Source organism: Lepisma saccharinum, chromosome 1, assembly GCF_977018435.1.
Source record: "Lepisma saccharinum chromosome 1, izLepSacc3.1, whole genome shotgun sequence".
In the NCBI taxonomy this organism is placed as follows: Eukaryota; Metazoa; Arthropoda; class Insecta; order Zygentoma; family Lepismatidae; genus Lepisma; species Lepisma saccharinum.
The window spans coordinates 142,778,958-142,802,619 of NC_139229.1; the positions used below are offsets into that span (position 1 = coordinate 142,778,958).

Below are 23,662 nucleotides of genomic sequence, written 5' to 3' on the forward strand. Positions count from 1 at the left end.
TTTCAATTTTTGAATTGTTGTTTTAAGTCCACTTTATGCACAGATAGGCTAATTGGGACCGGACCTACAATTTAAAGTCGAATCCGAACCACTGTGCATCATGTGCCTCCACCGGGTATCGAACCCGGGATCCCTTGAATTGTTGAATTGTGCGGTGACGTGCTGTATATATCGTTTATACTGGTTTTGTATGAAGAAAATGTTTTTTCAAAGAGACAGTGAAGCTCTTATTCCTTGTAAGATCAGCAAGAAGTCATGTGTATTATTCGGCCGCATGGGAGCTTCTATTTTGACGTTGAGTCTACAGTAACAGCAAAGTTATTAGGGAGGGATGGAAATAAACTTATTAGGTCAAGGAAATGGAACATTTGATTAGCTGCTGGAAATGTTGCATAATATGAGGGGGCGGCTATTGTTTGTATAGCCCATCGTTTCTCAACCGCCGGGCTCGTGTACCGGTACCGGCCCATGCGGTCGATTACACCGAGCTGCGAGAGGTTCTGAAGTTTGCGACTTGCAGCCCGAGCTGGCAAGATTGCCTTCTGTTCGGCGTTCACTAGCGATAAGAGGAAATTCTTTCTTGCCAGTGCTGGCTAGGATTCAAAGAGACTGAAATTATAATTTAATCGGTTAGGTCTTTCTAGAGTTATGGCCGAAAGAGTAAAGCGACTTGTAACCATCTGGAAATATGGTTTTGACTGCGATAACCAGAAATCCTTTCGCGACAGTTGCGGTAAACGATCTAACAGGGCAGAGAAATTAAAATATTCCATTAAATCCAGCCGCCAGCTAATTTAAACCAAATTTTACTCAAAGATCCTAACATAATCAGGCCCGTAGACAGAATTTTATTTCGGTGTGTGTGTGTGGGGGGGTCATCCCTTATCAGCACGGGCGTCGCCAGAAATATTTGTAGAGGGGGGTCAGGCCATAGACAAAACTTGATTAGTACAAATAATAATGACAATAATAATTATTGTTATTTTACATTAATAACTTTTATAAGTTATTAAAAATACACTAATTTCAATCCAAATTTATTGTTATTATTACATAAATGGAGAGTCTTTGATGCTCGATCCACCGTATCAGTGAATATCTAACACAGTTGTTGTTCATTATTTTTCTTATATTTTGTACAGTTAGTGTACTGAAAATCATAGTTAGTATAACTATAACAGTCAGTGGTAAATTTTACTCATAATGTTTATATTCTGTGACCTCTCGCAAAGAAAACTAAGTTTTGAAAGCAGTGGATCCGTTTATTCTTTGGATTAAATTGTAGAATGTAAAAATACAACCTGGTTCCTCTATTATACACTAAACTTTCTTTGATGTAATGTAGTTTTTACTGTGGTTATACTTTATTTCTGGTATTAACAATAAAAATAACACTTAAATTACATATTTGTAGGATTTCGGGACGCTTCAGCCCCCTTAGCTCTCCCTCTGGCTACGTGCCTGAACATAATGGAAATAATACTCTCTATGATTATCTATGGCATACTTTATTCAGTAATATTAAATTTCAAGGGTACAAATTAATTAAGGTATAAAGTTAAAATAAGATAGTAAGCTATTTCCTAGTAAAATTGTTGGGATTTTGTCATCGACTTTTAAATTCCGGGCTCACGAAACATGAGAACCACTGACCTTTAGACGACATGGTATTTAGGCATGCATTTGTTATTCTTGAGAGATGTTTCGGCTATTTGATCGTAGGAAGGTATTTTCTGAGGAAGAGTGGATTGTCTTGCACATTAAGGAGAGCGACTTTTTCAACGTTTTTAAAGCGCTGAGAGAAAAGAAAATTCAACCTTATATTACTGTTATGTAGAGAAATAACTAAGAACAGGGAAAGAATAACTCTTCAGATATATCGCGCCTGAAGGGATGCAACACGCATGCAAAAGAGTTATGAAGGAAGTCTATGAATGGAGATGCATTTCCCATAAAGCTTTATTGCGTAGAGGGTTACGCAAAATCTGAGTTACTTAGGGCGAATAAGTGGGTTAAGATCTCAAAGTTGAGGAGAATCCTAACATTAGTGCATTGTGCACTTTGCAGAGCTAGAAAGATGTAGACAGGGGAGAACGGATGTACTGAAAGGAAAAGAAACAATTTTATTCCGTAAAATTTTCATTTCTGCGGATGAGAAGACTATATTTTCATTCTTGTCTTTTGCTCTAGAGGACAAGGAAGATTATGAAGTACTCTATCGTATAGGCTGCAGAATACATCTTCCCTTGTTTCAGAGCAACTTTGTTATCTGATATAATAAAGCAATAGCAGTTCTCTGTGAATAATAATGAGAAAATAGCAAGTTTACCCAAGCAGTCATTTTTTTATGAGGAAGAAGTCTTGCGCAGGAGATCTAAAGAATGCAAGTACTTTGAGAAGGGAACAGATCTCAAATATTGATGTCATTTCACGATTCTGAATTTGCTGGACACTGTGAGAAGCAGAAGACGTTGCCAAAATTAACGCATGAAAGAAGAGGACATTTCGTAGTATACGTTTCAAGATTCGACAGGAGTCCAAAATTTCTTTTTCCCTAGACGGCGACGGGAATGAGACTGACAATTTTCGTCTCGTCGCGACATCATCCGTAGAGAAAGACAGGGAAAGAGATAGTGAATGAGAGAGAATAGAAAGAATACAGGAAAGCGAGAGAGAGAGAGGGGAGAAAGGAGAACGAGAGGGGAAAACGAGGACTGGGAAAGCAGGAGTTAAGGAAGGAGAAGTAAGGAAACACGGAGAAGCAGAAAGAAGATTAAAAAGGGACAATGATAGAGGAGGCAAAGACAGTATATTTCCCTTTGTATATAATTTTAGCATAGTGCGGGGGCAAAAGTGGGGGCAAAAGTGGCGGCAACTGCCCCCCTCGCCCCCTGTCGCCACTGGGTATACCTGATACTCAATGTACAAAAAGATCTTTAAATTGTTCCAATAAGTATTTTTTTACGTGTACTTTTTTTTTACATGTTCGTAAGTTCCAGAGTTGAAATACCGGCGTGGATATTCTTTGTGAATGTCCTTTCTTAAATTTCATCATATTACCATTCACCCTCATCGTCGTAATTGGCCAAAAGTGGCAGAAAAGCGACGCTAAATAACAAAATTACAAATACGTACAGTTATGGTCACTTCTGGATTGTAAAACTCCATTAACTTTCAATGGAATCGTTAAAAGCCAAAAGTGTCCGTATTGTACAAATGCAAATACAAATTTACACCTCGTCGCGTCTAGTGTTGTGGACTTGCATATGTAGAATTTCGTTCGTTTTCCTTTGAATATTGAAGCGTACCCTGAGTAAATGAAAACACGCTGTATTCCCACTACGTTGTGAGCAATTGTCGATATTTATGAACTCGAAGTATGAACAGAATGTATCTAGTGTGTTTTTTCAGAAAAGATGCAAGCACCAATATGGATTTCTTCAGAGTAGCATATCCTTTGAAATGCATAATTTGCTAACGAAGCTCTGTCGCACAGTACTGCTGCCAAAATATTAATTCAGCTGTTCTTTGTCTTCATTTTAATTGAGTGCTCCGTTACAGTCTTAGCTTAGTGATAAAACTATATAAAGATAAGGAAAGCGAATTAATTAAATAATAATACGATCTCGATAGCTACGGTCCCAGGTACGAGTCCAACGGGCACGGGTGTTCCTTTCTTCGATTTCATACTCATCGTCGCGATTATCCTAGTGAGGAGGAAACGCTATGTAAAATAAGAAAATGCATTTAAAAAAATAGGAATAGAAAGTGGAATGATAAAAGAAATGAGAAAATTTGAAAATAGGCTTTAATGGATCGAAAAAAAAGGGAGAAACGAATTGAATGAGGATGGACGACATCGAGATGACTGTACTATTCTTATTATTTAGCTACACGAAGGAAATGGCTGTTGTATTATTTACAGATAGGGAGTACTGGCTTTCCCGATGGCCTAGTGGTAACGTCGTTTCCTTGTAATCAAGGGGTCCCGGGTTCGATACTCGGTGGAGGTATGTAGTGGCTTGGATTCCACTTTAAACTGTAGGTCCAGTCCCGATTAGCCTTACTGTGCATAAAGTGGACTTAAATAACACCAAATCAAAGATAGGGAGTACTGTGTAAGATGTTACGTTTTTAGTTTCATGACGTTTTTTTTTACCTTTGTTTACTTGTATTTTTCTCGAGATCGAAACATGATTGAGATTTTGCCTTGGCGACCGGCAGGACGAAACGAGAGACAGAGAACGAGTAAAGAATTTTGAATTCGAGGCGAGACGAGATTGTGCAAGTGTATCTACATAAAGAAGAGAAGTGAAATATACAGCCGGAAAGTCTCGTATCGGAGGTAAAAGCAAAAGTAATACCCCCCCCCCCACCTCTTCCTCACCAACGCATGATTGCGTAGTTCAATGCTGGATGGGCGGACAAACGCAACGCACATCACGATTATATCGAACTGCCAACCTACGACTATGAACTATGCATATTTCAATGGTCATAATAAAGTTTCGTGCGTCGGAGTACTCCACACTCGATACGCGAGAGATATGTGTGTCCGGTATACGTCATATGTGTCACGGTAGAAAGCGAGGCGATGAGATCGCTCCCTGTATTGCTACGTAACCCTGCATGTGTTCCCGGTGTGGGCTCATAATTAATTTACCGCTTTCCTAGCTCGTTTCGGGAAACGATGTGCGATAAGTTCTTCGATCCGTGCGTCAAATCAGATGGACACGTTTTCCAGTTATTGTGTGGCGTGACACGGGTTGGGCGTTTGTCTCTTTCTTTTTGTCTGCGGCTTGAATCAGTACACTACGGTGTAACTCTCTTTGTTGGTAATTCGATACTCGTGTTTCGAAACTGTAGTGTAAGAAGTGTCGTCAGCAAAATCTTAACTGGTAAACGCATTGCCTGTAAAATCACTATGGGCAAATGAGATTTGGATTGGCTTGGTTCAGACTAGGGAGATGGACGCAATTGTACCTTAAAAAATCCAGAGTTGTTCTTCAATAGCTGTTCGGTTCCGAATGATCGAGCAAGCTTTGAAACTTGCGTCATATAGGCTATATACGAGTATGCTTATATATGCTATATGATTGTATAGTGGGACCACATGCAAATGAACCTGCGCAAAACCGCGTGTCGTGTGCATCGTACTCGCACATGGAAGGGAGGGAAAGATGGGAGCACGCTTCACCATGGGCCGAGCTGAAGGGATGGAGGGGAAGATGCGCGAAGGCTTCTGGCCGAGGTTCTTTTGTTTGTAGTCATTGTATAGTAGCTGTGCCGGTGCTCGTTAATGTGCGTGAAATGAAGATATGCTGGTAAATTAAGAATCAATTCTCTGAACTGTAAATTGATGTATTTTATGATATATGAGGCGGCCCCCGTGGTAGAGTGGTTAGCACATCGCGCTACGACGCCAGGGGTCCCGCGTTCGAATTCTGGCCTGGGCGTGGATGTTTGTGACTGTCCATTCATCAATTTCATCATCATCACTCATCCCCATCTTCGCAAATTAGCCAAAAGTGACACAAGAAGCGAAGTAAAATAAAGCAAATCAATCAATCAATAATTGATTTTTGATTGATTGATTTAATTTGTTTACTTACGTCACGTTTCTGACACTTTTGGTTAATCGCGACGAGCTACTAATTTTTTTCGAGAATATTCATGTATATATTTATATATGTATATGTATGTATATATGTAGTTTGAGTTGTTGTTTTAAGTCCACTTTATGCACAGTAAGGCTAATCGGGACTGGACCTACAGTTTAAAGTGGGATCCGAACCACTTGTGCCTCCATCGGGTATTGAACCCGGGACCCCTTGATTACAAGGCGACGACGCATGTATATATGTATTATATACAGCCCCCCCATATATATATATATATATATATATATATAATATTCTTTTTCAGTTAATTCCGATTTCAACCTTATCTTGCACCGAGTATAAAGAATCAAATATCTATCTGCACTGTGTGTGTGAGACACAATTAAAAAGTCAAAGATCGCTATCCATTTAACCTTCATTATCTCAGGAACAACTAAAATTACAAATATACAAATCAGTGGAACTGAAAGACCCTGATAATGTATACAGTAGTCAGATCATTTGGTCACTGTAGCGCACGTAGGCCTTGCGACAATTTTTCTCTGTGATCGTTCTGGCGCACATATCGAAACATTTTTCTTCTGTAGACACAACTGAGTTTTCGTGCGGACATTGTAAGACACTAATTCGACCTTCATGCTGCTTTGTGTGCATTATTAATAGCGGTCTGTGATTATTGTCACCAAAGGGCAAGAGATTTCCGAGCTAGATTGAAGCTTGTTTGGCGTCATATATCTTGCTACTTTTATCAATTGCTTCTGGTATCAGATGAAAGGGGTGTGTGTTTTTCTTCCTTAATACTAATTCAGTACCAGATAGGTACACTTGACGCTTTCTTCCATGAGGTCGAGTGGGTTATCTGTCATCATTATCACAAACAAACAGACAAACCTTGGCAATGAGTCATTACTGGCCGCCTAGCATCGTTTCATTCGCAGAGGTTTTTCTACAACTGGTTGACTTGGTTCTTCCTTCTCGGAGTTATTAATTTGCTATACTATTAATAGTTTGTTTATACTGGAGATTGTATTGTGGATAATAGCACAGATTGCTGTTGTGAACGTGCGCTTTGTCATTTCGGCATGTTGGTTTCAAGATCTTCTTTTATTGGCTCACACGCCTTAAAGCGATTTCTAGCCAAAGTTGCCGAGTGCTGGTTTTAATGTCTTTGATCTTGTTCCAAGCACAGTAATCTATATGCTAATCACTTTCCTCAAGAAATTATATACCCCATTGTCACTTTTTCAGAACCAGAATCCTTTCTTCGTAAGACATAGTGAGATGTTATGGTTTATCTTTGTATAGTTTATTCTGGGGGTTATGAACATTTTTACATTGTGAAGTAGAAGTTATGTTTCAGGGCAAATCCATACAAGATCCACATGATCGTAGTTTGAGGTTCAGAAATAAGTGTATGGATACTGGAAATGGGATTTTTGAACGTTGCAAATTTTTATGTAAAGTTTCACGATGTTGTTGCCGTAAATGGCATTGAAAAAATAAATGGTTAATTGACTGCAAAGCTTCTCCGCATTGACAGAAAGTTAAGGGTTTCAAGATATACTAACAAGGTTTGTCCACAGTCTGTAGAACCGCGTTCATTGGTCGCGATACAAACGTTACTTTGCGTAAATGTCATAGCTGCAAGACAGTCGAATGTTCCTGCAATTGAGCCCTGCTTTAATTTGCGTGCGTGACGCAATAAAAGATTGAACACTACAAGCAACTACAAACTGTAGCGGAGAACTTTTCAATGAAATATTCTTATACAATAAAACGTGGTCACCTGTATCACATCATCTCACCTACGCGGTGACGACACCAAATCGACTATTCTGTCAGCCTTACCGCCTGCGAACAGGCAAGAAAAAGTTTTGCCTCAAATACACATTTTTGCAAGTGATAAATAAACCGCCACCACACATTCACTTTCTTCCCACTGCCATTACAGGTCACACATTTATACAAGACGGTGTCCATTTTGCAAGTTTCTTCGATTGTAGGAGTGTCAATGTTTTAAGAGACCCCATATTTTATCGTGTTCCGCATATTAATCTACGCACCGCGGTTCAACAACATATTATTGATTCAAATGAACTTTATTAACATTTATACTTAGTGTTGTACTCCCAAAATTTTCAAAAGGTATACGTTAAGTTGCATGAAATGTTAAGTGGAGACCTTTTCCATCAACTTTGTATTATGTTTCCATTAAATACAAGGACGAAATCACTTAACTTCTAAGTGATTTCTAAGGGCATATTGCAATATAGGTCTACATATTACAATAGAATCGCGCAGTTTAATGATTTCATTTAGACGCAATCTTGTATTTTATTTTCTTGTTGATATTGCTTTTGTGAATTGTCAGCGTGTATGTACAGTATTAATATCTTTAATAGTAGTGCTAATAATATTAAAAATAAAACGCTTGTAAAAAATAATACATTGTAGAATACTTACCTTCAGCAATATTCGCCTTCTTCTTGGGCTGTTTCTATCAATCTCCAGAAAAACAATCCAAAGTGTCTCTTCGATACGTCACCACACTTGTCACTAGAACGTTTTCCACAAATTCTTGAATTGGCGTCATCTGCAGCTACATCTTCACATATTTCTGATGCTTAAACTGATCAACTAGTGGGCTTTCTCGACATTGTTTCCCTCCACGTGAAACCAGAAGTATCTGACCGTCTCACTGGAATAAAGGACAAAATTCATAAATTAGTATTAGAAATGAAAGTAGAAGGTAGAAAAAGGTATACTGTCGTGAGTAAGGTTAATCAGAGGATATACGCCGTATAACCTCCACTACAGTCCTATTTATACAGTGCTTTTCACTGTCAAGTCGTCCGTGGAGCGGCAGCTAGAGCGCCGGGCAATGAGAGCGCATCTGATAGCACGTGTTTGTGAAGTGTTAAGGTGTTTACAAATGTTTTAGATTGTTTTGTTTTAGTTTACGTATTACTGGTGCTTTTCTACGCAGTGAAATTTAAAACAACGATTTTTTTTATGTAGGACTCTTACCTCATTACGAATTCTTGTAGGGAAGTTAGAAGGCGTCTTGCAGCAGAATTTTAAGATGTTCCCGTTCCACACACAGACAGTATTCGGAAACTTGTGAACAAATTTAGGGAAACAGGGTCTGTTCTTGATAAGAATCACGTGTGCTTACAGTGAAGAAACTAGACGACGTTGAAGCACGATTGGACATACACCTCACAAATCTCTTCGGCGCCTTGCACAAGAAACATACATTTTCATGCCATCTGCGTGGCGAGCTACCAAGCTTTTAAACCTGAAGGTATACATTAGAAGAATTGAAAGAAAACATCAGCAGATAAATTGAAGCAATTTCGGAAGAGGAACTGATACGTGTTAGTAAAAAATTCCTTTAAAAAATGCCGTAAATGTGTGGAAGCAGGACGGTAATATTTCCAATAGCTCTTGTATCAAGGTGCGTGCTCATTTTTATTGTAACTGTCAATGTAATTGCACGAGCTTATTTCATTACATAGCTTGCGGTTCCAGTTACGCGGATGTTGCATCCAGTTTGCCGGAAGATGGGCTCTCCGCCGGTCCACGGGCGACTTGTCCGTGAAAAGCACTACTTATCACATATAGAACCCTATTAAAAAATGTAGCTGTAGAACTAAAATTTCAACTACTACTACTAGCTTAAAAGGTGCAAATCAATACATTGGGTATATCTCGCCTATACTTAATGTACTTTAAGCAAGATATTCGTAACGACAGTTTTCATTCTAAAGAAAATGAAGTGTAAAGTAAGTAACATAGTATAATGTTGTCATTTTGTTTCTTTTGCTGTCATTTCAGAAGCAATGCCAAGGTCCTTCCTGATCAAGAACCTACGTGAAGAATCGCCGCCTCTTACGCCCCCACCTACCTCGCCCGCCATGGCTCCATCGCCGCGATCCATGTCTCCGTGTTCCTCGGAGAGACACAGTGCCTTTTCCCTCGTGTCGCCACGGGACCAGCACGCCAAAGGAACTACATTGAGAGGTGAGTGTAGTTTCACAGCAACGTGCACAGTTAGGTTCACATATTCTTACATTGGTATTATCTAGTGTTGCTAGTGAAACATACGTATCTTTATCGAATTTCGTCTCAGTTGTCTCGTATCAAATGCTAAAGTTTGGAATACAAATCTTCCTGATCTCTCATTGATGCTTTTAAAAGCTACACTGCGACATCTGTTGTTGCGTTGTGCAGTGAATGCAAGTCTCGGTCTCGTATCGAATTTCGAAATGACTTTCCAGACTTGTTTGAGACTATACCTAGAAAGTTCTATAAAATCAAGACCTAAACCAAATTAACTTTGCTGTTTCTTTAAACATACCAAGCGGACATGTACCTGATTATACAATGCGTTCAGTTTGGCTACAGACGGCGAGGCAAGGCGCAGATGCAGGCATTCACGATCTGTAACTTCACGCTTATTTAAGCACATATCTTTAGCATGCACACAATTATATTTATATTGCATAACGAGTACTAACCTGTGTTATAAGAGTTGTTCAATGTATACAGAAATGTCATAGTTTATAGTCATAGCATAGTCGATCTATTAATGTCAATTATGAGACTGTGCGGCGTGGTTGCATAAATATTCAGGGTATAAATCTCGTTTTTCCAGTCTTCGTAACGTATGACGGGACGTCAAACAGAAAACTGTATTAAGAAAGGCTTATTGAAATATACCAAGATGGCAGCTAGTATTATTACTTAGTATATAGGTTATATGTGTTGTCACTGGCGTGTAGCTGACGGGGCTTTGAAATTTTGATAAAATCAGAACTTCCAGATGAAAGTAGTAAAGAACTCGAGGAAAAACTAAACTTCCCATAAATACTTCCAATTACCTTTTTGTTGTTGCACAACTTTTAAACCAAAGGTTATAAATTGCAATTACTAAATATTTTATAGTGTATCCCCTCGCCTACTTAGAACGCAACTATGTGATATCCGGTTTTACAGCGAATCCCGAAAAAATGTGTGTTGTTGAATGTGAAGGAAAAAAATCATCAGTATCTGAACGCGTTGAGAGATCCATTCATGTTCTCACTACCGCAGGTACCGTGTTCGAATCCCGGTTTTCCGGTCGAGACCGACTGCTTGTATCATTGAGGATAGTCATGATGGTAAAAGTTTGTTAATGATTAATATGTTTCATTAGAATTCACAACAACAATGAAGCAGCCTAATTTGTGGTATTGTCAAGAAGGTTTCCCAGGACGTTTGTTGGGCCAGCTTGCAAAATTATTTAAAAAAAATGAACAACGAATGTGTGGAAAATTGTTACAATATACTTTGTTCGAATTAAAAGGATCACATACACACCTTGGAACAATGCAATTGAGCTGGATTATATAATTATTGGCATTATCGATGCATGACCATTTCTTATTGGAAATGACTAGTTTCTTCAACGCGTTGACACACGCATCATAATGCACGAGTTACGGTCGTTTAGGTCTATATAGGTTTCAAGTGTGAACATTCATATCTTGTATCGCAGTGTCGACAACAGAAAAGATGGCCGAGGAGAGAGAAGTAGGGGGGGGGGGCTAATATTTTATGGGAGCACTGACGTACGCAAGATTTTGTTTTCGTAGGGGGATACAATTGTAGAGATGGATATTACATAGGTGTGTTCTTGGGGAGGGTTATTCTTAAACGTTATTCAAAGACAAAAAAAAGAAAAGATGGGTCATTTTAAAGCGGAGTTTCAGTTACCACTTTGGTTTTTACAGAGTTCTTTGCTGCTTTCATTTGAAAATGTTTATTTTTTTCAAAATCTCTGGAGGGGCTGTAGTCCCATCACATCAACCCCCCCTCTGCGTACGGCAGTGATGGGGAGCAATTAGATTTTGTAAAAGAACGTAAGGAGATGGGCTGGTCGATTTGAGAGGACTCATCCCCCTCCCCCCTCTCGCGGTGTCACTGTTAAGCGATAGTGTTAATCACAGCATTATTCCCTTTTACTACATGCGGCGCGGAGTGGTTAGCACATCGCGCTACGACGCCAGGGATTCCGTGTTCGAATCCCGGTCTGGGCATGGATGTTTGTGAGTGTCCATTCATCAATTTCATCATAATCAATCCTCCCCACCTTCGCAAATTATCCAAAAGTGGCACAAAAAGCGAAGTAAAATAAAGCAAATCAAGCAACTACATGCGGCCTTCCAGTTTTAAAGTGCCTTGCTATCCCGCCCTTCATTGTCATGCATAGTTAGGGATGATTTCAAGACGAGACGCCACGAGCACCCCCCCCCCCAAATAGTCGTGAATGCATGCAACCATACCGTACAACTTTACAAAAATGCCTGTAATGCATTGTCTTTGCAGTTAAGACAAACAAAATATACGACCTATCTATAAAACAGTGGCTACTAGCCCCCACGTCCTGTTTCAGAACTTCGATAGTGTATAATACACTACATGTATAATGTTATTATTACTTTTTTTTTAAAAAAAAGAATTTCAACATGCGCATGTTATCTAGAGTTTCTCCTATTCTTCCAGAACCCAGCCCTACAGTGATCTACGGCCCTCTGAGCCCTCTGGTGCCAGTCCCATACCCACCGTACCTCTGGCCACCGTTCCCTGGTCTACTGATGCCATATTCACCTCACATACCTCGCCCACCGGAAGCTTTATCGCCTGAGAGAGGGACCTCATTGGACAGAGGATACACGCCGGAGAAGGCTAGGATAGGTGAGTTTGTACTATAGTTCTACAAATTATAGTTATAGTTGGTTGTAGTGTTTGCAGTTTTCAATGTTAACATCAGCTGGGAAAGAGCTAGGAAAAAGAGTACCCGTGTCATTATCGTAGGCATAAAGACAAGCCACGCCAACAATCACACACAGAGGGCGCCTCCTCGATGGCGGAGTGATAGCGTCGTCGCCTTGTAATCAAGGGGTCCCGGGTTCGATACCCGGAGGAGGCACATAGTGGTTCGGATCCCGCTTTAAACTGTAGGTCCAGTCTCGATTAGCCTTACTGTGCATAAAGTGGACTTAGAACACCAAATCAACCAACCAACCAACAAACAGAGGGACACGAGGAGAAAACGATTTTTTTTATTAAAAAGTTTCACTACTTTTTGGACACCCTGTATTTTGCAAATTAATTTGTTATGATCAAACAACGCGATTTGTAGTTCACTCATTGACGTTCATCTCGTATTTTCCCAAAGTTTTACGAATCTTCTAATTGGATTTGAATTTGAATTTAAAATTTTGGGTGCGTCAGCACTTAGGCTACTTTGCACCCTTCACATTATACGGGGGCCAGCCCCTTATCATTACAAATAACAACTCTAACGTTGCATAACTATAAATCCTAAAATCTTCTGACTTCTGTTAAAAGCTGAGGCTGTAAACGGGCAGTCAGCACACACAAGGACAAAAAACAGGACAACACACACAAAATTATACTGGCCACAGTGCCAGTCGCCAGAGCCTCGTTAGTCTTTAGTCCAGGGTGCACTACGTGGAAGTGAGGTTGACTTTTGGGCGCCTACTTGGAAGGAGCACCCCTTACACCCCTCTTTTAATTGGAATCACATCATATGTCTTACATATCTGTTTCATATCGTTATTCATACTTTCTCTATTACATTAACTCGAAATCAATTAACATTTCTTACATGCTGTGTGAACTTTTATTTTAAAATCATATGACAATATATGCAAGTTTTATGAAGTAATACTTTTAAAATTTTTACGTATCTTTTAGAAGTTTGGCAAATTTTATTATAAATCCTATTTTGTGTACAGTTAGTAATGAGAATCGAACTTACAATTAGGCAGGATTTCTTAAGGTTTTCGAATACAAATGTTATGGAAATTTCACGCAGATATTCCGTCGTTGATACGAGTATTAAGGACTGAAGTAGGTACCGCGTGGGACTGGCTTTATATTATAGTAAAATCGTCTAGCTCTAGCTGAAAACAGATGAAATTAATCTTCCAACCATCGCTTCATTTTAAAAGTTCCCACACGCCTGTACACGAAATTTAACCTGTCTCCACCAGCTCGTGAACTGTAAGCTGTACGGAAGTGGACAAGCTTTAAGAATGCATTCTTTGTTATTTTTAGATTTCAGTTGAAGAAAACTGCTACCTATATGCATCAAAATATAGTAAATTGAAGCCGTCGGACTGACACCCTGGAGACCCGGGTTCAAATCCCGGAGTGGCTGATCTCAGGAGAGAATATTTCGAGAAATGTCCATAAGATAAAGCAACTTCGAGTCTCGCCAAGACTAATCATTGGGGCCAAAGTTGAGCAGGCCAGAACGTGGTACTAATCACACCATCTCTAATATGGTCGAAATCATGAATGTGTGTGTGTGGGGGGGGGAGGTTAGTTCCAACCCCCAACATGTTGCTTTCAAGACATGGTGCAACACCCTGGGGATACCTTTGTAGCTGTAGATGTTTGTAGATACGTACAGTCGCCTGCAATAAAAAAAGGACACTTAATTCCTGAAATGGTCCCTTCCCCACATGGCGTTGTGTGTGTTGTGTTGCCTAACTCTAAGGCGGAAACGGAACTTGCGATTTGCTATTGCTGTTCGGTCATCGTTTCTGATACATTAACAAGAGTCCTCTCCTTGAATACGCTCTGGAGAAAAGAAATTTTATTCGCTAATTCTTAAAGTTATATATTTGAAAAGTAAAATTAATTTTAAAAATAAAATGAAACTAATTTTAATTCATTAAAAACAAAATAATTTTACTTGATACGTTTTTCTTTCAGACGACGATGATCGGAACAACGATGTGCCCCTCAACCTGTCCATCAAATCGAGGAGATCGAACGGGATCTGGTCGCCTGCGAGCATCTGCGAACGCGAGGGTGGGGACCTCAGCCCGGCGCCCTCCGACGAACAGCCCACCGCTCCGATGCTCAGCGCCGAGCCCACTCGCATCCACTTCGGAAGGTGCTACCCCGGCTACAAGCTGGAGGCCAGCCCGCCCCTGTACCGGTGCCTTCTGTGCAGGGCGAGTTTCGCCACGTCACAAGCCTTGGACGTCCACACCAAGAGATGCGTCGAGTGGGTTGCCCGCGATCAGGAGAAGTCGCCATCAGCTCCCATACAGGCCAAGAGTGCGGGCAGCGAGAGAACGTTCCAAGTAAGTTATTGCCAGTGTTTGGAAGTCAGTCTCTTTTTGAAGTAACGGTACCAGTTACTTTTGTAAATAAGTCAATTCAATTAATTGTTTATAGTATATTTAATTGATATTTATTATTATATTAATATTGTTGTTGAATTTGATTTTAAGTTCACCTGTGGCAAAAAAGCAACGGTCAATAAGGAAAGTAAGAAATAAAAATACAATCACATAGGACAACAATGAATTTAACAATAAAGTTCTTAATAATATAATATTAATGAAAACCAAATACTGTATTCATCTCTAAATTTAATTATTACCACAGTTCATTACGAAAATGTGATACACGAAGGCGAAAAGGGTTTGTTTGGAACAACAACAACAACAAAGTAGTTCGTAAAGGCTACCAATTGTTCGTTTATAGTTACCAAAAAGCTTAACCAAACGTGTTTCGTTAATTCAAACAAGTCCGTCTTTATTTTACTGTGAACCGTTTTCAATAACTTTATTGCTAACTGATTGATTGATTCGTTTGATCATTTACGACGCTTTTCTGCCACTTCTGGCTAATCGTGACGATGAGGATCAGTGATGATATAACTGAACACCCATGCCCAGGCGGGAATTCGAACTCGGAACCCCTGCTCTTATAGCGTGCTGTGCTAACTACTGCGTCATAACTCAGTGTTGTGATTTATACAGAGTGATCACAAAGTATCGAACACGTTTCATGACTTGATTTTAACTAGCATCGGATCTGCAGTCTTTAGTTAATTGTACCAGCTGTATTTGATAATTAGCTAATTAACAGTTAATTGTACCTTAGGCCATCAATTATTATTTTTCCTTAATTAGTTCTTGTTTCAGGTGCATGATTTTCCCTCAGTGCTTGTACTTATTTTAATTTTATTTTACCTAAAGTTTCAGGTACAGTACTGAATGACCATTTTACACTGAAACAGTAACAGCAGGAAAATAACAATAACAACAACAAGATGGCACTGAAAACAAATCAAAATTATACAGGGTGATTTTTTTAAAACTCATGGTTTTCTTTGTTGTGTAAAATTTGTAAATGAAGTATTATTTCCATGCGGTTTGTGGCAAATGAATAAGGAAGGATGGGAGATTTATTGGAGTATGTTTACCGGTTTATATGCATCCCGGGTAATATCGCCCACGCCTCAACAAAAACAGCAAATATTCATCAGTGTACCCTACAATCACATTGAAGTATTGGATTTTTGCTAAACTGAATTAATGAAAATGAAAATGAGTTCTTTTTTTTGTATTCACTCAAACATAAATAAAACATAAAAATTATGGCACAGACATATGACATAACATCTCACCATTAAAGAAGGTGCTGAAAGTAAGGTGCCTCCTTCCTGTAAACAAAGTCGAACACGCCGTTCCATGTTAAGGGCTGTCTGACAAAGTGTTTCTGCGCTAATGTTCGCAATTTCAGTGATAATGTTCTGCTTCAACATTTCCAGGGATGTAGGGTTGTTTGTGTACACACGTCCCTTTAGGAAGCCCCACAGAAAGAAGTCAAGTGAAGTTAAGTCTGGAGACCTCGGAGGCCACAATCCCTTTGAAATAACCCTATTCGCAAAAAAACTTTCAATCAGTGCCATACTGTCATGCAATGTATGGCATGTAGCACCATTCTGTTGAAAATAACCCTGTGTGAGTTCAATGTCGTCCAAACTTTCAACAAATTCCATGAATATTGCCCTGTACAGCTCAGTTTCCTGGTTATTGTTGACAATGACAACGGTGCTATCTACAGGAGGAAACTTAAACCTCCGCACTGCATCCAAACCCCCAGACCATATAGACGCGAAAGGTACACTGGTGAATATTTGCTGTTTTTGTTGAGGCGTGGGTGATATTACCCGGGATGCATATAAACCGGTAAACATACTCCAATAAATCTCCCATCCTTCCTTATTCATTTGCCACAATCCGCATGGAAATAATACTTCATTTACAAATTTTACACAACAAAGAAAACCATGAGTTTTAAAAAAATCACCCTGTACATACATCGTTAACAATTTTCTAAAACTTTGTTCTGGCAAGAATACGTACGCATTTGGAGGCAGGTTATTATATGAGTGAGGAAGTCTGTAGAAAAGAGACCGCTGTAGAAGGGCGAGCCTTGTGGTGGGATTGTGGAAGAGCTTAACGTTGCGGGTTGGCCGTGCGGGGACGCAAAGGTGAAATTTGTTGAACAGAAATTCGCATTTAATTTTACCATTCATGATTTTGTGCAAGAATTTCATGTCTACTAATTCGCGACGAGTGTGTGGTGGTTGGATATTGAAGACAGACATAATATCTGTTTTGTGAAGGTGCCTCAGAGAAGGTATTCTGTGGCGAGCAATGGCGAGGAAAAAGTTGAGAACAGAATCAATCCGGGAAAGATTTGTTTTTGAAGCCATGGTCCCGATAGGAGAGCAGTATTCAAGAATAGGGGAGATGAGGGATTTGTAAAATATGCTGATTGATGATTGGTTTTGGATTTCAGTGAACCTGTACAGAAGACCGAGAAGACGCATTGCCCTTATAGTAGTGTTCGTAATGTGCTCATTAAAGTTTAGTTTTTCGTCGATGATAACTCCGAGATCTTTTTGAGAGGAAACTTTTTGGATGGGATTGTTTTCAAGATAATAAGCAGAATCGAGTTTGTTCCTTCTTAGGGAAATGGTGAGACAGGATCATTTCTTTGGATTCAATTGAAGTTTTCACTGGCGACACCACACAAGTAGTTCTGTAAGAGTTTGCTGTAAGATTAAAGCATCGTGTTCTGATGAGATTTCTGTGAAGAGTTTACAGTCATCAGCAAACAGAAGTATTATTTATAGGGAGAGAGGACAGTCTGTCGGGGAGATCATCCATGTAAAGAAGAAACAAAAGTGAGCCTAAGGCGCTCCCTTGGGGAACTCCAGACAAAACAGGAAGAAAGCTGGAAGAGGTGCCAGGAAGGATAACACGCTGCTCACGTGCAATCAGATAGTCTTGTAGTAAGGATAGAAATTTCCCATGGATGTTAAATCTGGATTGTAATTTATGAAGAAGGAGATTATGAATAATTTCATCGAAGGCTTTTGAAATGTCCAAATATATAACGTCAAGCTGGGAATTATTTGAGATAGACTGAGTAGCATGTGAAAGTAATACCGATAGATTGGTCAAGCAAGAGATGCCTGGAAGGAAACCATGCTGAGCAGTATTTATAAGGGGAGATGTAAACTTTAGCAACCTGTCTTTAATTATTTTCTCACAGACAATGGAGAGAGGTGACAAAAGAGAGATCAGTCTGTACGAATTTGTGGAATTTTTGTCTCCATATTTGTAGATAGGTACAATATTGGCACGTTTGAACAAGCCGGGAAACACACCTGTAGAAAAACACTTATTAAGTGTTAACACTTTACAGCAAGGGAGGAAGCACGTGTCGATTAGTCATCCTTCATGACACTCTTGGTTCATGATTGACTGGCGGATAAACAGATGCCATTCACCTGATTAGGCGAAACCTTGAAAAAAAATAACAATATGAAATAATAATCATAGGAATAATGGCAATGACAATTAGAAATCCATTAGAATTTACGGACAGAACTATGGCGGGAGAAAGGAACTAACTTATTGTTAATAGTTAATGTTTTTATCCAATATCTGATTGGGCTGAAGCTTGCATGTCACGTTGCGTGAGGAGAACCATGTGTGTAGTATGTGGAAATGCTCATACGTCATACATTCACGTTAACAAGAACCCAAATCACGCAGTCGCGGCAATCAACAGTAACTCGTCTGCACTCCTCACACAATTCAATACAAACTTATATTTCAACAGATTATGCCTGGAAATAAGCTTTCATTACGTGCAATAATGCTATGTATAAGGTGAAGATGTTTGCCTCTTTTCCGTATTTATTTGTTTGTATTGAAACATAAACCTTGATGTGTTGGGAGCCTGAACGCATTGTTTCTGGTTCTTGTCTTGCATAATCTTGCCTAAAATGGCTTTCTTGGTAACTTTTGCTAAGTCCCGCTCGTTTAAAACTACTTTGTCTCTTCACAGTACAGTGGTGGAAAAAAGTTCTTCCCCATAAGATTTCAATGGCAGTAAATAATGCCGGAAGGGTAGGCAACACACATTGCACCTTTAGGTGATCGGGTGATTCTGTCTGTTTCAAGAGCAACTCGTCTTTCATGCAAAAGCCAACAGGCACAGGAAATGTAGGAAAGTCACGTGACCTGTCAGGTTGAATGTTGTTCGTCAGAAAATCGCCTTTTCTCAAGCCAGGTCGCACAACCGACAAGAGCTACACGTTATATCTCCGAAAATGATTCGCCTAAAAACGTTGAACGAAACACTAAAACAATTCTTGCCTTAATTATATAGGCTACTACACTATATGTGCCGCAGTAGCTCAATCGTTAGGGCGTTTTAATATCATGCGAGAGATCTGGCTTCGATCACCGACGGGGGAGAATCGGAATTTTGTCCATCTGTTCAAGCTGCTCTGGTACCCACCCAGCTTCGTATAAAGTGCGTACCTGGAGGAAACTGGGGTGGGGGGTTAAGGCGGCCAGGGGCGTGGTGCTGATCACATCATCCCCACCTTCGGCCTGATGAAGAAATCTTGGCGCCCTAACCCCACACCCCCTATACGCCTTAACGGCTTGGTGCAAAGCACAAGGTAGCACTTTGCTTTCTAATTTACTATATTACATACATCCCGATTTTGTCGGAACAGAACTTCCCAATCTCTACGTGGGCTTTCTTCCAAATTCCGTAGGGATGTGAATAGGCTCCAATTCTTCTTGACACAATTTATACATGTTATATTTCGATATAAGAACAATAGACATTATCCTTTGTGTGTGTGTGTGTGTGTGTGTGTGTGTGTGTGTGGTGGGAGGGTATCATCTAAACATGTGAGGTGATCCTTTTCCCAATACTCCATTCTCAGAAATAAATCTCAATTCGACACACTGAAAATGTAGCATTTTCTACATCTTAGCATGCAATTATCTAGTAGCAAAATAATGTGTGGAAAGAGAAAAATTACGATTTATAACGCACTCTGGAAATTTCGAATTATTTTTTTTTCCAATTTGAACTGACATTCATAATATTCATTGAATAAAGAATAGCTTAGTCGTTCTGCTACTTTCAATTCTTCATTACCGTAGTCACCGTAAATCTCTCTCTCTCTCTCTCTCTCTCTCTCTTAGCCTTCCCCATGGCGCAGTAGTAGCGGAGTCGCATTGTAATCAAGGAGACCCCGGTTCGATACCCGGTGGAGACACATAGTGGTTCGGATCCCACTTTAAGTTGTAGAAGCAGTCTCGATTAGCCTTTTTGTGCATAAAGTGGACTTAAATACCAAATGAAAATAAAAATAAAAATCACCGTAACTCTCTACAAAGCCAGAGGATCCAGGTTCGAAACCTGTCGAGGCTTAGATGTAGCATTGCATTCGCATCATTACCCATCATCTTCATCGTCGCGATTATCGCAAGAGATAAAAATGCGACACAAAAAAAGCCAAACAGAAGATTGGAATCAATCTGAATATTGGTTACGTTGGATACATGGTAGAATTGTCTTAAAATCACTTCCTGTGATGTAATAGGGTTTTTTATTAGAGACCATTTGTATAATACATATCGGTGTTGCGAACAATAAGTAGTTTCACGTTCACCCCACTCTTCGGTTGTTTAGAAATGTAAGGAAGAAGGATCTCTAAATTTCCGCTTTCACATGTCAATGAAACTTTAACATAAGTTTAGTGTAGGCCACAAAAGAGATTTACATATTGTTATGATATCTTTTATACGTCACGAAACATACTTCCAATAAAATACGATACTACTCCTTACGTTCCTGTAAATGTTCACCATTAGTCTGGCGAAAGAAAAAGTAACGAACATTTCTGTGTTTCCTTGAGCAGAGATAAGGCGCCTGCTTGTAGCAAGCAAGCAACAACTGCTTCGATCAGTGACCTTCACTGCCGGAGTGACTCACAGCAGGCCTGCGCTCGTTCCAGTGTGCGTATGAAACAGGTATTTTATTTCGTTCGTTCGTTCCAATCCACAGTTATATCAAGCTAACATTCTACAATATGTAGTAAACAAGTTGTATACATTATGGTCTTCCAGAGTGTTGTTGCCTCCTGCTATTTACATGCGGGAGATGGGGGTGTTGTAAACATTTCTGAACCCAAAGGTCGAGCACGAAGGAAAAGTTGTGTAATCATTTAAGGTAATAACAAGGTAATAGAAGTTGAAGGAAATGCTGGAATAAATTATATCAGAAATTGAGTAAAAACCGTTCTTATCACACATAGGGCTATCAGATCACTCTTCAGCGGAAAGTAGGACAAATTGTCTCCAAATGTTGGACACGATCGCATTTCCAGTAAATATAATAGGTTACTAGAACATCTTAACATATAACGAGAATATGACACATCTTCAGCTCAAAAATTAATATTGAAGTGAACGGTTGATTTAAAAATTCTTCAACTGCTAATTAATAGCACAGCCGTACGTGATTTCAACTTGTGTATGCAAGACAGAACGTTTTTCGTCGAGACGGGGCCAGGAAGGGAAAACAATCCATGAATTCGGGAAGGAAAAAGTTCACAATTTCGTAAACAAAGTCTGGAAGTTCTTGTTTATTGAAATGTAAAAAACTGCTATACACTGAAAAAAAACAGAATTTTGTGCCTTGTTTTACCAATAAGGACTGAGGGCCCCACAGATGGCGCAGTGGTAGCGTCATTGCCTTGTAATCAAGGGGTCCCGGGTTCGATACCCGGTGGAGGCACATAGCGGTTCAGATCCCACTATAAAACTGTAGGTCCAGTCCCGATTAGCCTTACTGTGCATAAAGTGGACTTAAAACACCAAATCAATCAATCCAATAAGGACTGTTTATGTAATTTCTGGAATGAAACTTGTTACTTCGAACAAATTACCGACACTTATTGTATCGATAAAACTTCACAAAGTAAGCATTTTTATACATATATCTGGACTTTTCCGGATCTAGAAAATCGGGAAGTAATTTCTGAGCTGGGATTGTAATTGTTTTTCCGAATATCCAGTAGCAACCATGCACACTCTTTGATTTAAGCATACTTCTTCAAGGAACCACGTTATCTCAGACTTCCCTCAGATTTTCTGTTTCTCCATCTAATTTGAAGTTACGTGATGCCCAAAATACGTATAAGACATTTGTGATTTCTTTCAAATTCTTCCGGAGGCCAGACACAAATCTAAAATCTAGGACACGTCCGGAAATAAGAATGCTTCTTATAACCTCTTTTTATTTTCTTATTTAGTGTCGTTTTCCTTTCACCTTTTACTAATCGCGACGACGAGGATGAGTGATATAATAGAATTGATGAAGGGGCACTCACAAAGAACACCCATACGCACGACGGTATTCGAACCCAGGACATCAGACATCGTAGCACACTGTGCTAACCACTCCGTCACGGACGGAATTCTTATTGCCCTAATCGATCCACAAGCATTTTCCCTATCTTTAACTACACACGAAACATAATGAACAATCTAAATAAACAGGTGCCAGTTCACACACTAACCGTAAAAAAACATGTGCACGTGAAAATGCAAAATAATATTTATTTTTAGGTAGTTGTGATTTATTATTGTATATTAAAGAAATATATTAGTGATAAAATGACGGAAGTAGAGGAACATCTCCAATGAAACACTCATGCCTTATGGATATTTGTATTTCTTGCCGAACAAGGTTCCGAGTTCGAGTTCCGACCAAAATGGGTCCATTGTGTATGTTCATTCATGTGTTTAATGTAATCATAAATCGTTGTCATGAATAATTTAACTTCAGAGGAAGAAAACTGAGAAAATTACTAATAAAAACAATAACAAAACAAATTTGATCTTAAAGCCCTGGCTTTGCGCTAAATATTCCATCACGGGGACTGGCACTTTACGTAGGTGTAGACACGCTTCGTACAATTTGATGATATCGCGATAACGTAATGGATGTGCAGCCACTTAACTGAACGCCCCAAAATTCCCATTTTATTACTAAATTCTAAATTAGCATAATATCACAGTTTACCTATTCATAATATGCGCCGCTTTGGTGCACTTTGTGTATTGTTTCGTTGGTTGGTTATTTTAATTAATGTTGCATTAATCAACATCAGGTTAATCGCGCCAGGCAAAGTGGAGGGAAAATGACAATGAAGCAGAACGAGGAGGGCCTTGGTTTCCGATTAATGAAACTTTGTCTATCGCCGCGTGAAATCGATGAAAATGTAACTTCTTCATTTTGCTTATTTCATATTGCTTTTCTAGCACTTGCGTCAACAAAGGCGATGAGGATAATTAATGAAGCTATGAAATGGATAATAGGACATGATGATCCATGCCTTACACAAAATTCTAAGTTGGGACTAATGAATATCGATTCGTTTTATCATTTGTCAAGTAGTTGTTTTTAACTCCAATCTTTTTCAAGGACTTCCAGCATGTGTGTTGCGCGATGATGATTCGATGAAAACCACAATTTCAGTGAACTTTCTTGACAATGACTCTAATATCAGTAAAGAGAACATATCCTTACGAGTAGCTGTTGTTAAGAAACCAATTCCTGAAACTTTTTCTGCTGGTCTCACTGCAACCAGCTGTTGTTTGTTATGGCTGGGCCTGGGAATATGACTCACGCTGCTGTCAATAGCTATTCAATCGTTCCCGAGAAGCCAGGTTCACCAGGAAAACCTAAGTGACAATTTTGTTTGTTGGGTTGCATAGACAACAGGCTCTAAGATGTTATGATATCGTAGGTCTCGTGGCCCAAGAACTACTTTC

At 39.4% G+C, this 23,662-nt stretch overlaps 1 protein-coding gene across 2 annotated transcripts in view; it reads left to right on the forward strand.

The window, feature by feature from the left end:
• The window catches only part of LOC145989234 (uncharacterized), a 50,060-nt gene that overhangs the window by 10,507 nt on the left and 15,891 nt on the right, over positions 1-23,662 (forward strand). For both annotated transcript variants that reach the window (XM_083124558.1, XM_083124549.1), the window contains exons 2-4: positions 9,459-9,644; positions 12,168-12,359; positions 14,412-14,788. In XM_083124558.1, coding sequence (XP_082980684.1) covers positions 9,464-9,644; positions 12,168-12,359; positions 14,412-14,788 — 750 coding nt within the window. In that variant the 5' untranslated portion in view covers positions 9,459-9,463. The remainder of the gene's footprint in view (positions 1-9,458; positions 9,645-12,167; positions 12,360-14,411; positions 14,789-23,662) is intronic.